This window comes from Colletotrichum chrysophilum (genome assembly GCF_026319265.1).
Source record: "Colletotrichum chrysophilum strain AFK26 chromosome Unknown scaffold_46, whole genome shotgun sequence".
NCBI classification, from domain to species: Eukaryota; Fungi; Ascomycota; class Sordariomycetes; order Glomerellales; family Glomerellaceae; genus Colletotrichum; species Colletotrichum chrysophilum.
In genome coordinates, this window is record NW_026517333.1 from 171590 (window position 1) to 188829 (window position 17240).

The 17240-nt window shown below is 53.8% G+C and overlaps 5 protein-coding genes across 5 annotated transcripts; 3 read left to right on the top strand and 2 right to left on the bottom strand.

The window, feature by feature from the left end:
• Positions 1 to 241: 241 nt before the first annotated feature.
• On the top strand, positions 242 to 758 carry COL26b_006330 (uncharacterized protein; the record flags this gene model as incomplete). The annotated part of the gene is made up of 2 exons (XM_053179151.1): positions 242 to 458; positions 529 to 758. 2 exons carry the CDS (start codon positions 242 to 244, stop codon positions 756 to 758), a joined length of 447 nt encoding a protein of 148 aa, XP_053036908.1.
• A 145-nt stretch (positions 759 to 903) lies between these two features.
• On the bottom strand, positions 904 to 1580 carry COL26b_006331 (uncharacterized protein; the record flags this gene model as incomplete). Its single annotated transcript, XM_053179152.1, has 2 exons — positions 904 to 1330; positions 1411 to 1580. 2 exons carry the CDS (start codon positions 1578 to 1580, stop codon positions 904 to 906), a joined length of 597 nt encoding a protein of 198 aa, XP_053036909.1.
• Positions 1581 to 4163: 2583 nt separating this feature from the next.
• Positions 4164 to 6373, top strand: COL26b_006332 (uncharacterized protein; the record flags this gene model as incomplete). Its single annotated transcript, XM_053179153.1, has 3 exons — positions 4164 to 4320; positions 4371 to 5109; positions 5158 to 6373. 3 exons carry the CDS (start codon positions 4164 to 4166, stop codon positions 6371 to 6373), a joined length of 2112 nt encoding a protein of 703 aa, XP_053036910.1.
• A 2042-nt stretch (positions 6374 to 8415) lies between these two features.
• COL26b_006333 (uncharacterized protein) lies at positions 8416 to 9363 on the top strand (the record flags this gene model as incomplete). The annotated part of the gene is made up of 1 exon (XM_053179154.1): positions 8416 to 9363. One exon carries the CDS (start codon positions 8416 to 8418, stop codon positions 9361 to 9363), a length of 948 nt encoding a protein of 315 aa, XP_053036911.1.
• Positions 9364 to 10580: 1217 nt separating this feature from the next.
• On the bottom strand, positions 10581 to 11174 carry COL26b_006334 (uncharacterized protein; the record flags this gene model as incomplete). Its single annotated transcript, XM_053179155.1, has 2 exons — positions 10581 to 10986; positions 11050 to 11174. 2 exons carry the CDS (start codon positions 11172 to 11174, stop codon positions 10581 to 10583), a joined length of 531 nt encoding a protein of 176 aa, XP_053036912.1.
• Between the last annotated feature and the right edge of the window lie 6066 nt (positions 11175 to 17240).

Below are 17240 nucleotides of genomic sequence, written 5' to 3' on the forward strand. Positions count from 1 at the left end.
AGCTTTTTGCTGCGCTGGCCTGGGCGCGGCCACGAACACACCCCGCTGATCGGCTCTAAGCAGGACACGCCCGCTCCCAGATTCGACAGGCCCGAACGCCGAAGTCCACGAGACACCAGCCAGCCCTCCGCTGAGCACATTTTCTCACGATCCTGACGAAAAACTTGTGTGTGCCTTCTTCCATTGACGAACGCATCTCACCAGTATCTCGAAAAGTTTCACCCTCCCGATTACCAGCAAGATGTGGTCCCACAAGCGCGCCTCTCCATCCGCAGGCGGCAGCTCTCCCGAGGCGGAGGCTACACCGTCGCCAGTCTCTACCAGGCAGAAGAACCCCGGCCGCCGCTTCGCCCAGATCGTGAAGCTCAAGCCCGAGTTCATTGACAAGTACAAGGAGGTTCACGCCGCCGTGTGGCCCGAGGTGCTCAAGCAGATCAAGGAATGCAACATTGTTGACTGTGCGTTTGGCCGTTTCTCTGACGTCCCCGTTGTCGGCGGCAAGCAAGCCCGGACTGACACATCCCACAGACAGCATCTTCCACGACCCCGAGTCCCGCATCCTGTTCGCGTCGTTCAAGTACGTCGGCTACGACTACGCCGGAGACATGGAGAAGATGCGCGAGAACCCCAAGGTCCGCGAGTGGTGGGCCATGACCGACGGCTGGCAGGAGTCGGTTGTCCCCGGTGCCGTGAGCAGCGAGGATGTCGACGCGCCTTCATGGTGGAAGCCTGTTGAGGAGGTGTTCTACACGCCTTGAGATTGGGATTGTGTATCGAGTTGTATTGCATTTTTAGTCAGCGACGAATGAATAGCGTTTCCGCTTCGATGACTCCTGGTCTGGTCCGTTTGACGGCATTGTGACAATCATTCGGGTTGAGGTGTGTGATGATGCCCGGCCCGAATCACTTGAAACCTCCGAACAGCCCTCCGAAGACGCCGCCGGACCCTCCGCCTCCGCGCTGGCCGTGCCGCCGTGCCTCCGTCCTAATCCACTCCTCGAGGAAAGCGCGGTCTGCGAGCTTCTTCGCGTCGTGGACCTTGGTCTGGATCTGTGCCTCCTGGTTGTCGAAGCTGAGGAGCGTGGGGATGGAGGAGATCATGTAGGTCATGCCGAGGCCGCCGCCCATGACGTCGGGCGCGTCAAACTCGACGGTGCAGTATGCGACGCCGCCCTCCGCCTCGCCGACGCCGGATTCGACGATGGATCGGATTAACGGTGCGACGACTCGACACGTTCCGCACCACGACGTGGTCCACAGGGTTATCAGCGGTGTCCGTGCAGACGAGGAGAGAAGCTGGTAGGTGTGGAAGTCGTCAGGTCGGCGGACGCTAAGGGCGGCGGTTAGCATTTTGACAAGTGCGCGGTGAGGGAGGCAGCATGGGAGGCAGCATGCAGGGGGCCCACTTACGAGGCGTAGATCTGGTTCTTGGCCGGCCTGATGGACGACGTTGAAAAAGGAGCGGCGACGGCGGCGGCAGCGGCGACGGAGTGTTTGGGGGGCGGGAAGCGGACGCCATTGGCGAGAGGGCGGTGGCAGCCCCGGAGGGCGGAGCGGGCTGGGTGTCTCAAGAGTTGCATCGCGTATCGTGGGCGAGGGTGCCTGGTCTGCTCCTATGCATGCAGTCTGCTGCTGACTGACGTCGTCGAAGACGGTGTTGTGGTGTCTCGTGATGCGGTGCAAGCAGGAAAATGGTGGTGATATGCGACAGGTTTCTCGGGAAGAGGAAGCGGGATACGAGTCGTGGTGTGCGTGTGTGTTGGTGTGATTTTGGAGGGGAAAAACAAGGCAGATGTTCCAGTGACAACGGAGCTCTGAGATGTCTGTACACTAGCGTGGAGGATTCCAGAGCAGTGGTTCAGCTATTACTGGAGCCGGAGTACGTCGTCTTGCTTTTTGGTCCTCGTCCACTTGCCCAGTCAGTTCTCCTACAACTCCAGGTCAGCCGTCATCTGCAGAATGCGATGGAGATGCGCGAGGTAGCAGCACCAGTGTTTGCTTCGCATTCCTTCGATGCGGTCACGCTTAAATCCCGGCAGTCCCCATTGGGGAAGGCGTGGTTGAAATGTGGGGAGTGAACCCCTTTCGTGCACGATGACGTTGTGGTGTTGCGCTGCTGTATGACATAAGCACATCTGGCAGGGATGTTGCCTCTTTTTCGAGCGACGGCAACTGCGGCAAGCGGGCGGTCAGAGCTGTCTCGAGGCCTCGCGAACCTTGGCGCCCAGCCGGAGGGCTGCGTGGAGGCTGCTTGGGGTCGCTTTGCGGCGCTTCAGCTTCATCTTCACTCTATCTGCCCCCAGCTACGCGAGGTAGATTGCTTTGTCTTATTCCCAGCGACATGCGCCGCATCGTGTTGAGAGACGCGGTGTCGCCGTGAAATGGCCATCACACCACCTCGTTGCGGCGACGTCGGCGCTTTCTTTTGTGCTCTGATTGTGGTTGACTTGGGATTGTTCAAAGCAGGGAGGTGAGTCAAGGCCAGCGACAGAGCAGCCCGATAATGGCCAGCCAGGGCACGAATAGACCGTGGTGTCGCCGGTCACCGCCTCGCCTCGCCACATGCTGTTTTCTGCATTCCAGTCCACAATGTGAAGAAGACTCGCCAAACAGGTGGGGAAATGAGGGCAGCCTGCAGTGCAGAACAATCGATGCACCGCAGACATGGGAGGCAAGGTCCAGGAAGAGAAACGTGGAGAAGGAGCGAGTGCGCGGTGCACCTGCCCTGCCTGCACCTGCACTCTGGACTGGACGGTGGGCCACGGGGTTTAGCCTCGCTTTTAGGGGTCCTTCCTGGATCTGGCGCCGGCATCACAAATGCAACATCAACTGCTGCCAGTCAACCTCTTCTCTCGCTGGCATGTGCCCAACCATCATCCCACGCCTTTACGACTGCAGTATCTGTACCTTGGAGTACGCTACTTGGCTATGCTACGGCAGCTGGACTGCACCACCCCAGACGACGCTACTTCCTGGAGTCTTGGACATCCATTTCGGAGCCGCCATCGAGTCACCTGCCCGTCTGCCAGTCAGTCGCACCTATCCACTGGACAAGCGTCTTTGCGATATTCCCTCCCCAAACCTGGTCATAATACCCCACGGAACCCGCCCGAGGCGCAGCGCCAACGACGCATCCAACGCTCGAGAGCACAGACACAAGCACAGAACACGGCAGAAATCCCCACCAGCCGACAGTCTCTACTGCTACTCTGGGCATCAATCCCGTATCTCTCTCCAGGTTGCCCAAGAAAAGGCAAGGGTTCAATCTGACCAGGCTCGACATTCTCAAGACACGCTTGACTCGGTGGCCGGCCAATCCTGACCTCGTCGGCCTCCTTTCTTCCTCTCGTCCCATGTCTTCTCCGCGGTCGTTCTCCAATCTCCCAGCCCCAAGCCTGGCATAACATTCAGCTCGCCGCACCCGCTTGGTTTTGCCATAAAGCCAAAGGTCCATCCTTGATCTCATGGTCGCCTGCTCCTACTTGAGACGCTAATTCCAGCCATCACTTAATCACAATCAAACGGCGCGCTGGCCATCTGACGCCATCGCTCTGCACGGCCCAAGAATAACACCATCGCTGTTGCAATCTGTCACCCCCGCCATCCAGGTCCCGTTGCTTGCGGTTAGGTTCATCTACCTTACTGCCTACTCCAGGCCCTGGTCAGTACTTCCATCACCTTGTCGGCGTCCACCGCTATTTTCATCCACGGCCTGCCTCGCTGCAACCTTACCTCAACACCATTTTATCTTCACCTCGCCGCGCTTGTGCGTCTGCTTTTTTCGCAATCCTCAACACTTCTCGAGTCCGTCGAGTCCGACCGTCCAGCCTCCTGTCATCTCCGCGGAGCCATCCAGAAATCCCATCTCCTGTTTGGTGCGGCTTTGAAAATTGCCATCTTCCGCGTCCGTGTGTTCCTGCAACCTTATCTTATCTTCCCGTGCACGTCTGAGCCGGAAGCCATGAACCGAACTTGACATCACAGCCCTACCACTTTTTGTATATCCAGCTCGCCTGTCCTCCTCTCCTACGGCCTTCCATCTTCTTCTCAAACCCATCTCTGCCACCACAGACTCACCCTAGCTTGGCCGCCTACAGACCTGACTACCGTCGCGCCTTGGCAACTTTACACATTCAGCCCAAATACGTTCACACCGCGCCAACATGGCCGGCATTCTAACATGGAAGAGCCGCTTCGGCGGGGTCTTCGGAAACAAGCCCGGTCAAACAGATGGATCTGAGGGCTCCGACGACGAGCAAGTCAACATTCCCAAATGGAGCATGGGAGTTCTCAACGACCCCAGAACCATTGAAGTCCCTGGTGAGTCAGTCCCCTTGTTCTTTGATATGAGCCACAGCTGACCATCTCAGGCTCCGTGCTTTTACTAGCCGCTCACCGAAATGAGCCCCTGGGCTTGCGCAACGCGCCCGCGAGGACGTCTCACTCGTCTATCCCCACGGGATTCCCGGAGCCGCCTGAGACGCCCACCGGGCGTCGATCATCCGCGTACTCGGCCCCACCTGCACCAGCACCGGAACCGTCAAAGAAGACGACCAAGGACGGCATCATCCTCAACCCCCAGCCCGAGGAATCGGCCAACGACCCCTTGAACTGGCCCGCGTGGCGACGTGACTGTGCTTTGCTATCTCTTGGCTTCTACTGCATGGTTGGCGGAGGCATGACGCCCATCCTTGCTGCTGGCTTCACCAACGTTGCTGAAGACTACCACATCGAGACCGAAACCGTGTCTTTGACCACAGGTCTGTACATGATGGGCATGGGCCTCGGGTCGGTCATCTTCTCGCCGACAGCCATTCTTTACGGAAAGAGGCCTGTCTACCTCTTCAGCTCCATCATCTTCATTGCTAGCTCCGTATGGGCTGCTTTGTCCCCCAACTTCGCCTCTCTTATCCTTGCTAGAATCTTCCAAGGAGTCGCAGTCAGCCCGGTCGAGTGTCTTCCCTCGGCAACAATCGCCGAGATCTTCTTCCTACACGAGCGTGCCTTCCGCATCGGCATCTACACCCTGCTGCTACTGGGTGGCAAGAACCTGATTCCTCTTGTCAGTGCCGTCATTATCCAGGGCCTGAGCTGGCGATGGGTGTTCTGGTAAGTCTCACACCTCCCTTTTTCGTACCATTGGCTCACCAAACCCAGGATCGTCGCCATGGTCGTCGCCCTTTGCGGTGTTCTCCTCTTCCTGTTCGTCCCCGAGACCTTCTGGGACAGAACTCCTGTCCCCAAGTCAAGGAAGCCGTCAAGGAGACCAAGCTTCCGACATCGTCTCTCCTCCCGCAACGATGTTCCTCAAGTTGCCAAGACCCCGACTGCCGCAGGACCGACTAGCCCCGCGCCTCTATCTCCGTCTCACCCGCACAAGGACCTCCACGTCGGCTTCGCCCCCGACCCGAGCACGGAGCGCAAGGCCGACCCCGAAAAGCACCCCGAGTCCACTGACGCTCCAGCTCCCGAGCCACGTACCTCCGGCACCTCGACTTCCCCCGCGAACTCTGATTTCTTTGCCAAAGCCCCAGCCTTGGAAGCCGAAAAGCTTCCCTCGTCAAACCTCAATTCGCCCCCGAAGGCGCTTGCCTACACCCACACCCTCCGCCACCAGCCTGCCCGCTCCTTTGGCGAGCAGCTCAAACCCTGGAACGGCCGGCTCAATCACGATAAGTGGTTCAAGGTCATGCTCCGCCCCTTTGTCCTCTTTGCCTATCCCGCAGTTCTCTGGTCCGCTGCCGTCTACTCCCTCTCCGTCGGCTGGCTCATTGTGGTGTCCGAGTCCGTCGCTCTCATCTACCGTAACCGCGCGTCCTACAACTTCGACGCCCTCCAGACGGGTCTGGTTTACCTCTCCCCCTTCATCGGCGGCGTTCTCGGCACCGCCGTCGCGGGCAAGGTTTCCGACATTATCGTCAAGGCGATGGCACGCCGCAACGGTGGCCTCTACGAGCCCGAGTTCCGTCTCGTCATGGCGATCCCCGTCCTCTTTACCACTGTCATCGGTCTGATGGGCTTCGGCTGGTCCGCGGAGGAGCGCGACCACTGGATCGTACCCACCGTCTTCTTCGGCCTCATTTCCTTCGGGTGCACCCTCGGCTCGACGACTAGCATCACCTTCTGCGTCGACAGCTACCGCCAGTACGCCGGCGAGGCCCTTGTCACGCTCAACTTTAGCAAGAACATCTTCCACGGGCTGGTCTTCAGCCTGTTTGTCACGCACTGGATCACCGCCGAAGGGACCAAGAGCGTCTTCATCTGGCTCGGCGTGATCCAGCTTATCTTCTTGCTGGCTACGATTCCCATGTTCTTGTACGGCAAACGCGCGCGCATGTGGACTGTGCGCAAGAACTTCATGGAGAAGTTTTAGAGATACTTTGCATGAATCATACTAGCATATTTGGTTCCATCATGTAGGGATTTACATTTATCTGGGCATTTGGAGCGTTTAAATTTGGAGGATCCACATCATTGGGTACATATTTTCTCGTCCGTCGTTTTAGGGAGTCAAATGGGTTCGGAGCCGGCTGTCGCCTGGGCACCGCCGGTTATGTCGTCATGATACCTCTTTTCTTTTTGGAGTATTCCGTTTGCATATTGGTAGATCATGTAGACTACAGGACAGGCATATCGCAAACATGACATTTACGATCTTTTCATCTCATCTTGACCCAAGAGAATGCACGTCTTTATGAAAACGGTTTGCCAGGGAGGTGGACGGATGTATCTAGCTTGCCGGTCGGGGTGGCATGCCGGCTTTGCCGTGCTGATCTCTGTTGTCGACCGATCCTCGGGTTATGCACCCAAGCGCTCTCGCACTCGTATCATTCTCGCTGGCCAAGATATCCACGTTGTGAGCGGCCGGGCTCCGATTCTCCGTCGCAGAAGTCTCAGCGCAACTACCCTCTCTCAGTCTCAAACCTCAGCAGCAGGCGAGGCGTCGAAAAAAGCCAGCGGCGGTCTCGCTAGTCGTCGCCTAGACGATGCAATCTGTTGAACGTCATGCCGTGGTGTCGGGCGTAGTATCTCGCGAGGATGCTGGAGGGCAGACAGTCTTCAGACGCTGATCATCTCGACCGTCGCTGCTGTGTTTCAGAGATGCAACGATGGTTCATGCTGTTGCCCTCGTCGAGTCGCGCCGACGGGGTTATGTGTACCTACGTTCTGCAACTTCGTGGAGGCTTGGGTTCCATGGTCAAAGGCGTCAGTTAGGCGGTTGAAATGAAGGAAGTTCGAGAGGATAAAGAACAGATGATTGAAGACTAACTAGGTACCTTAGTGAAAGGGGGAAAAGCAAAAAAAAAAAAGGGTTCTGCTAAATAACAAAAGGCAGGGTTGAACCCATAACCATATTATAACCCCAGCGGACGGAAGAGCCAAGGACTTCAGGGCGCAAGCACATTGGCCAGACCTGACCAACTGAGGCATCAACTCCTCCATCCGCTGTTGAGGACGGAGGGAAGGAACGGGGGTTAAGGAGGTTGAGGGTTGAGGGGTGAATACGTATTGAGGTGAGGTGAAGTTGGCGGCGGGTTGGAGTGGGGCCGCGCAAGCTTGGAGACGCTTTCACCTCCATGCGTACCTAGGTGCTGGCAAGCAATAGACGGCGTATTTTATACACGTATATCATGTTGGTAAGGGAAGGAGAACCTTAGAGGGGGGAAAGGATTCGGTATGACCTGTGCAGCGTTGACAACGGCTCCATGAAGCAACTCTCGTTACCCGCCACGTAACTGGCATCTCATAAACTTCTTGGCGATGACTAGATACACAACGACATTCATGATATTTTCCCAAATGGCTATGACTTCGACTTTGTGATCTAGAAGGTAGATACCACTAGACCCCTTTCTTTAACATCGTCTGCCTTGGAGAACAACTCATTTCTCGAGATGCGATCTAATCAAGCAGGTACAGTGCAGAGCAAATGAATGGTCATTTTAAAAGAGCTATGGTAGTCGCAGAATGGCGACTTCTATGCGCGAGGAACACAAAGAAGGAAATATCGAACGATCCTGTCGCGACAATGCATTCTTTCACATTCAAGGGAAACTCATAAAATGTGAGAAGCCCGGAACCACAAGACCGAAGATGACAAACCAAGATTTCCATTGCATTCGGAGATACCTTGACTGAGATACAAGATGTTCGCTTACGTGATGTTGAAGACCGGCGAGACGACGCAAGGTAAGCACGAAATCGCGAATGTAAGCCGGACAGGGGTTGTATGCGGCACAGCACCGCTAAAGATGTCCTCAGAAGGGCGCCAAGCGGTGGTTTATAAAGCCACCATATCGGAATATCTATACCTTAGAACTTCATAAGCTCGTCGATTTCAAAGCCAGGTGACTTGACCGGCCGACCCTGTTGAACATCCCAAGCCCCTCGCAGAACACATAAACATCAAGAACAATGACCTCCCCCCTCCCTCCAAACGCCCGCCTCGTCAACATCGGCACCCACTCCCTAGCCCTCTACGCCCACGGCCCCGAACCCAGCACTCCCACCTCCCCCGTCGTGCTCTTCGTCTCCGGTGTGGCCAGCGACGCCCTCAACTGGCAAGCCGTCGTCCGCCTCCTCCCCTCCTCGCTGCGGAGCTACACATACGACCGCTCCGGCCACCGCAACTCAGACCCCTCCCCGCTCCCCCCCACAGCCGAGAACATCGCGCTCGAGCTCGCCCTGCTAATCGAGCGCGCCCCCATCACCAACCCGCTCATCCTCGTGGGACACTCCTGGGCGGGCGTGCTCACGCACGAGTACTTCGCCCTCAAAGGGGTGAGCCAGGTCGCGGGCTTGGTGCTCGTGGACGCGAACCACGAGACGGCGCCGCTGGTCCTGGACGTCAACGACCCTGTGCTGTGGAAGGTCGCTGCCGGGGTGGATGTGTATGCCGCCTGGGGGCTGGAGGCGACGCACAAGTTGACGCGCGAGGAGTGGGACGCGTTCCGCGCGGCGGGGGCGACGGAGAAGCATAAGCTGATTGCGCAGCGGGAGGAGTCTGAGTACGCGGCGAGTTTCGAGGCGCTGCGGAGGAAGGGCCTGGCGGGCAGGCAGCCGATTCTTGGGGACCGGCCGGTGTATGTGGTTGTGGGGACGCGGAGCCGGGATTGGAGCGGGTTGTATGCGGCGGGGGTGGCGAGGGGCAACGGGACGGAGGAGGAGAGGGGATATGTGAGGGGGTTGATTGAGACGGTGGATGAGAAGTGCGAGGGGCTGATGAGGGAGTTTCTGAAGGTTTCGCGGAGGAGCGAGATTGTGTTTGCGAGGGAGAGTGGGCATTTTGTGCAGATGACGCAGCCGGATGTTGTTGTTGATGGGGTGAGGTGGGTATTGGAGAATCAGCCGGCGTCTTCTTAGAAGTGGCGAGCCTGGTATGAGTGGTTGGCGTTTGAGTATATTTGAGCAAGTGAAAGTAAAAGAAGGGACGGCCTGATTTTCCTGTGCTAGAGTGACTACCTTTCCTGTGGCTACCTTATCTTACTGTCGTCGCCGTTACTGCTATCGTCGCTACTATCGTGACTATTTTTGTTTCTATTGTTGTTACTATTATCATCCTCTGTTGTTGTCGTCTAACTTCATCGTTCAAATTATCCTTATCAAAGTTACTAAGTACACCGGAAATGTAGCCACCAAGACATAGGAAAATTAGGCGATCTCTAAAAGAAAGCTGCCAACCTCAGATATAAAGCGGCAAGAAAAACTAGATCTTGTGACGGCCACCGCTTTCGCAATTTAATAATTATGTTTTCAACCGGCAACTCTATCACGTAAGAACACGCACGCGGAAATACACACACAACCATGAAAACCGTCCGATATCCTGCTTGGAAGCTAACAAGTCGTGTGTTCTCTGTCTCCAGATCGAAGACTCGCACCTTGGACAGAGACGAGCTGCAGGAACCTTTAGCCGAAGAAATTACATAAGCGACGAGTTGACCGGTGGAATGATCTTGGCTCGTACGTCAATATGTGCGTGCTGTAGGCCGTACTCTTATCTCGCGCGTAGCCGAGGTTGCATTGACTGAGTCGTGGCGTGACTCGTGAGCTCGGCGTGCGGCACGAAGGTGGGCTTATCACGCTTGAGTTGCTCGGCACTGTTTGCCCAGACAATGGAGAGGGTCTAGAGGCATCTGTTGATATAGTGCTGCCGACCTCAATTAACCCAAATCAGTGCGCCTGGTGCCAAGACACAAGTCAGGTGCAGGCTGGGGCTTGACGCTGGCAGTCATGTTAGACACTTCCTGTGGACTTGGTGCTCACACCACGCTTTGTCGTGCGTGGTCAATCGCGCATTACAGAATCGTATCGCAGTAGTTCCTACAGTTGCTGGAGCTTGCAGTCCAGTATCTAAAAGTTTTGACAAGACAATGCTCCGATGAGACTACTTGACTCATGCCATGTCAACAATGGGAAAGCTCGTCTCTTCGCCTTCATATTTGAGGAATAATTTAACCATAGTCACGAATGAGTTCCAAGAGATCTGACTTGAATTAAATTGAGATAAAGGCCGTCTAAAATTCCAAGAGACTGCATATATGCACCCATGCCACGCTAGAAAGTCGAAGTTGCAGAACCTACTGCCTAGCGTGACAGTAATTAGTGTTGACCGTCAGATTATTCCCATTGGCATCCTGGGCACCCCCTGGTACGAAAGTGGTGATGCCTCCGTTGACATAATTGTAGACGAAGCTTGCAGACGCGTTGCCCCATGTTCCTCTCGCATTCAACTTGAACGAGACCTGGCTGGCTTGCTGAGTGACGTCGTCGATGGTGACGCCCATGCCCTCCACTTCTGTGAACAGTTTGATGTCGGTGTTGAACATGCTAAGAAGCGTTCGGATGATGAGGTCCCTCGAGTCGGAAAGCGTGATGATCCACACCACCTGGAGTGTGTCGAACCAGCCACGCTTCGCGATCGCTGCAGTAGCCTCGGGAGTGTCTCGTGGGATAGCAAGGCCGCAGCCCTTTTCTTGAACAATCCTGTGGAGGGTTTCGTTAGCAAGGTGATGGACTTGGGGCAATGGCTGGAAGGATACTACATACGATCCATCGGGCGCGGAGTACTGTAGCACGTTTGGCGTATTTGCGATGCACTGGTTCTGCGAAGGTGCGGGCGCAGCAAGCGCAACGCAGAAGATGGGGATGAGGAAGAAGTTGAAAACTTTCATATTGGTGAAGTCAACTACACAGCTGAAACAGAAAAGACCGTGGGGAGAAGCATCAACCGACAGCCCTCTAAGTGAATGACCAGAGGCGAACCTCCCGCGATATATGTACATGTATCAACGAGCAATAAGACTGTTGTCGTAAAGACGGGAAATTGCGCACGTGCGCACGATTAATGAACTCAGGAGATTTCTTTTTCTTAACGGGAACGAACGCGAAAAAACTTTATTTGCCCGCTGATCGTCGTACTGATACCCCGCGGAATCCGGACAGCCTTATGACTAGACAAATTAATAGTTTATTCAATGAGAATGAGAAGTGTAACGTGATAGAGAAACAACATTAAAGATAAATGATGACAAGAAAAGGGGGGCAGTGCTCTCGTGGAGGTATTTAATAAGGTTTGCTATTCTGGGTACAGTCAAATGTTAATCGTTCATGCACTCGGACTTGACCTATCGGCGTTGCCGGGATCACCGCTGCATCAGCAATCGTGCAGTTCGCATGGACCGAAGATATAAGTCAAAGATAACCGCATTCATACCATAAGGTCGTGTTTGACGAATCCAACTTGCTCCGATTTTGTTCGACTAGTCACTTTCGCTCCACGCTCCAAGCTGCAACAGCTGCCCACGTTCGTTTCAACATGCGTTTACAATTTTTTGCCGCGTTAATAACGCTTCTGTACGCTCTCCGCATTGCGATTCAGTGACTTTGCTGACAACAACCAGTTCTGGCGTTCTGGCAGACTCACATGACTACTGTGCCTGCCAGCAGTGGTCCAATGGTCCAGTTGACCATGTAGCAACGGCCAAGGTCGCCGCGAGAGCCTGCTTTGGCTACGTTTGGGGTGAGCCGTTTCGCGAGCCTTTCGTTGCAACTCGATAACTGACAACATGATAAGCTCCATATGAGCACCTGGCCGATTCGCAGACAACCTGGAACGCCAACAGCCCAGGACCTCGATTTGAGGGCCGATATGTAAGCTCAGCTCTTGAACCCCTGATTTCAGCCGGTCTAACAGCATCCTTAGCTACAAAATATGATCAAGAGGTGGAGGATCGATGGAGACGACTTCTACAACCGCTGTCGCGAGGCGGGAGCGGGAGACAGTACATGTTTTGGCTGCTCGGATCTCCAGGTAAATAGCGACGGAAGAGTGCAGTGCAACGAAAAATAGAGTCGTGTACAATGAATTTCAAAGCCCGAAAGCGATCAAGCAGGCGTTGCGTATATTTAGTGCTCAGCAGAGCAAAATAATTTGACACCTCAGAAGGTTGAAAACTGAATGATGATGAACTCTGATGTTTCGGCGAATGTCTTTGACTATCCAACTGAGTAGTATTAAGATAAGGCGAAGGGACGATAGGGACGATAGGGACGACAGGGACGACAGGGACGACGACGACACGGATGAGAGTACACATAGTTCAAAGACCAAGTTTGGCAAAGTACATACGAACTTGTCGGCCAAGAGCAGCTTTCATATCCTATTTCCTTTCCTGAACTGAGAGACCTCTACCTAGAGAATTTCACTAAAAACAAGATCCCAGTCTGGAGCCCATTGGAGAGCGTTGAGGTCGTCGACAAGCATGTTGTCAATAAGCAATGCGCCATCTTCAACACCAAGGCCGCTGTTCTCTAGTGTAACAGCGTTCCATGACAGATTCTTGTCCGAAAAGATCAAACCCTCAATCTCGTCCTCTATCAACGCAGCTTCATGAACAGACAGTTGATTTGCCCACGTGAAGGCAGATGAAACCTTTTGTACAAGTGGCCTCAGCTTGTCAGCACATCTCGTCGCTTCGCCCCACCGTTGCCCGATGTTGGATAGGACTTGCAGACACTGAGGAAGTAGCGTTTGCACCATGTGTTCCGCCTGATCCCTGAACGGTTGGTACTCTCGCGAAGACCATGATGCGTGTAGCGCTATCATGGCGGTTTCAAACAAGATATGTACGCCGTGCCAGGGATAGAACAGCCGCCCGCGGCGCTCTTGACTCACATAGTCCTCGATGAGTCTCTGTGTAACGTAATTATGATTAGCAGAAGTGATCTGAATTGTGATGAAGCGAGAGGTCAATAGAGCTTACCTCACAGGACTCTAGCACTATTCCCCAATCTTCAGGGAGTCTCGTTCTTAGCCTAGGTGTCGGCCGGTGAATCCGGGCCTTCAGATGGTTGAACTGCACATGCTTGAATTCAAGCATATTGTATTGCGTGTATGTTTGGGCATTAGCATACCAGGTCTCTAGCCGGCTGCTAATATCCAACATCCAGTCCCCTATGGTCGTTCCATTGAGCGCGGGGATGTCTTCTTGAAGATAAAGGACTCGATGCACCTCTGTTTCCAACGCACGATACCGATACAAATGGTTCGCGGAGGACTTCTTAATCATATCGTCCACTTTAAAATAAGCACTCGCTTCATCGGACGATGGAGCTCTCAACTATAACCGGTCAGGCACATGACATTGCAAGGATAAGGGCCATTGAGCAGGCCAGCCTACTTTGGTGGTAATGATTTCCTCAGGGAAGGAAAGTGGAAGCCTGAGATTAGTGCATAGAGATCTTTCCATTCCATAAGTGACCCAGAAAAGTTCGGATCGTAACCGCGCTTGTCCAGCATCGATTTCCTCGGAAAACTCCCGATGAAGGCCCAAACCCAAGACGATCCTGACAGCATTTGCGATACAGGTCCAGTTGTCAAGTCTCTCTGGACACATACTAGAATAGTGAGATAAGAGTAGTGAGATCTGAAGAGCTTGGATTTGGCGGCATTCTCCGATAGCTTGCAGATGTTTCAAGGCCGATTTGTAGAAAGACTCAGAGGCGGAGCGAGCTTGTTGCTCGTCCTTTGAGGTCATGGTGAGTGCCGAGATTGCTAGAACAATGGACAGGACGAAACTCTCAAAGGCATCCAAGGTCTCGGAGAGACTAGAGGTTCCATGAGTCAAGGGAGAGCCTGTGGCCTGGCCTGCTTCATCTTTTGCGCGCTCGACAATGTTTTCTAGCAGTGCCTCCGGAATACAAGGGTATTGTGGAAGGTGAGTGTTGGCATAGTTACGCAACATACGGTCGAGGGCCCAGTTTGGAATGTTTTTGAGGTTGATCAAATTGCTCGTGTAGGGGTTTGCCGGATGGATTGTACCCTCCCTGTTGGCCGGAGACTCATGGGTCTCGGTCCTTTGATCTGATCCTAGCTCTGGATCGGGGCCACGGGCGTTGGCCGAGATGGCTAACGGAGGGCATGAGGGGCGCATAAATAAATTTGGCGAAATCTTGGACAGAGGATATGAGCCAGTGATGGGCGTGCCGAAGGATATGGTTGCTTGAGCGATTTTCGAAGCCATCAATGAGGGGTATTGTTGATGCCCTGCGCGAGAAGCAAGCACTTGTGCCTCGAGCTCGGCCACAAGAGCCTCAAGAGACTTGACTAGGCTAAAGCAGAGGTCAACAAGCGCTGATTGAAAGTCGAGAAGGACTATTGCTCAAGGCCGCGGGCCCTACTTACCTTCTCGGGACAGGCTTCCGTGTTGCGGGATCGAAGCCCAGACATGGTGCGCCTGCTAATTTGCACGAGGTGCATTCCGGAAACTTGAAATCACACTAAAATTTAAGAAGAAAGTCAGAAGTGCTGTCCAAAACCCATCATTCTTGCTGCTTGTAGAGCCCAGTTGTTGTGGACACTGACCTTGGTTTTGCGTTGCCTGCACCGTGTGCAAACCTTCGTGGAACGACGGTGCGACTTCTGCATCTTCAGAGGTGCAAATTCAGCTGCATACAGGTAAAGCTCTTTTAAGATCGGGGAGCGCAACCGTGTAGATAATCTAGGTTCTTGCTCATAGATATGGGGAGCAATACGGGTCGCGTGTAGGAGCGAGATCAAGCTACCAAAATTCGAGTTGACCTCTTGTTGCGGGTGGTAAGCTATAGTAAACTAGCAACTTTGCAACAATCGCGGCAGAGAAATTGAGTTATCGAAAATTTGCTGGTCGGGGCTGTGCTGTCCGAAGCAAGCCCGGACAGATAAGGGACTGACTCCATAGAGATAGCAAGGATGACCGGTTGTTAGATAAAGGCTTCGGTTATAGCGATGCGGAGTAGGCCCTCGATATCGCAGTACCCATCCCATCAGTGACCATAGTGAAGGTATTCATTGGACACACAGTATCCTCTGACACTAGTTCATGTTGTAATAATCGGCAGCCCTTGCCATCATGCTCCAGACGTGCAATCGGTGTCGAAATCGAAGAATCAAGGTCTGTCTCCTCCCCCGGCAGCGCGTCACCATGCCTCGTCGGCACTCACCGTCTAATTAGAGTGGTTAACAAGTGTCAGTTTAGTGTGACTCTCGCCTACCAGCATGTGCTAATTGCTCAAGAAGCGATCTGGATTGCACGTTTCGAGATGATGCTCTTCAGCAAGATATCCCCAGAAGGTTTGCAGATCCATTTGCCTCAGCAGACGAGCTACGCTAAGGGCTGATTATCTTGTAGTTATATCCAAAGTTTGAATGAGAAGATCGAGAATTTGCAATCCCAACTGGCTTTGAACCGGCCTGAAAGCTTACATCAGTAGGTTGCCTCTCCAAAACTAATATCCTTCAATTGGGAGAAAAGCAACTCTTCAGTGCATCGAATAGCTACTAACGAGTTCTACAACAGAAACCCATCAGATAACGGCTCACAATCATTTCACATTTTGATACCCGCAAGGCCAGGGTCCGACATTCACCTCGACAACTCAGTTCCGTCACGCTTCGCCCGCGTCGTCTTCGAAGCGTTGCCGATGGCCGAAGCCTCGCCTAACATCGACGACATCTTTACCGAGACTGATGGCTCCTTATCGCCAAGCATTTCGTACAATGACAGGTCTCAGCTTACACCCAGCATATTGAGGTACCTTCTTGGACGCTACGAGCGCTGCATCACGCCTCAATATGCTGTATTCGTGCCTCAGCTTCTAAATCACGATGGTGCAAGTTTCAAGAAGCTGCCTGAGTCTTCGAAGTTCAAAGCCCTCATGGCATGTGGCATCGCTGCTGCTCGAGAATCTTATCGGAATCCCAGCTGGAAGCCTCTCGCGCAAACCTGTCGTGATTGGGCAAATGAATTGGTCACGCCAATAATCTCAGCCGGGAATAGTGATACTCTGACAGCTGTTCTCCTTCTTCTCATCTATGAGTTGGCCGAGCCGAGCAGGGGCGTCACCTGGGAACTACTCGACCTCGCTGCGCGCACATGCCTGCAGCTCGGCTGGCACCAAGCTCCTCTAGTTCCAATTGCGGGGCGAGCTGGACAGGATGGTGGCCAAGACAACATGAGTAGAGCCCACACTTGCGGCCCCGATGAGATCCGTCTAATGTCAGTTCTACGGAAGATCGAAGGGTGAGAAGAATGAGGCGTTCCGCAAGTGGTTGTGCTGCTGGCTAATAGTCCCAGGTCATTACAAACCATTTTTAGCAGACCCAGTATGCTGGGTGGTTCCAAATTACCTACTACGTCCGAGAGCGAGACTCTGTACAATCTGTATGCCCGGATCTCTGACCAGCTTTACGGCCGAGGTGGTGTGTACGAAGCTCAAGGATGTCCATTCGTTGGCGAGGTGGAAACACTAATGCATCTTCTCGACACCTTTCATACACAACACCCGGCCGCCAAAGAGACCTGGATTTCTTTCCTCCCGATCTGCTTTACTCATAAGCAGTGCCTGTTCTGTTTTCAAGAAGCTGATGAGGACAACGCCAAAGGCATGAAGACTCTGAGGCGTAAAGTTGTGAGCCAGGCATCCGAACTGATTTCCACCGTTCACGCCTGCGCCTCGTCGCCGCATGATTTCATCCCGCCAATCATAGCCAGCTCCAGAGCCTTCATCGCAGGATGTTCTATTGCGACGGGCATCTCAAAGAAGTGGACGCTCGCACAGTCGCACGCAAAAGATTTGATAAGATGCACCGAGATTCTTGCTCTCTTTGCGCCACACTGGAAAGGTGGTGATGACTATCTAAGCGTTTGGAGAACTATTATCAACGTGCTTGAATTGGAGTAGCAATTACAATCAGACAA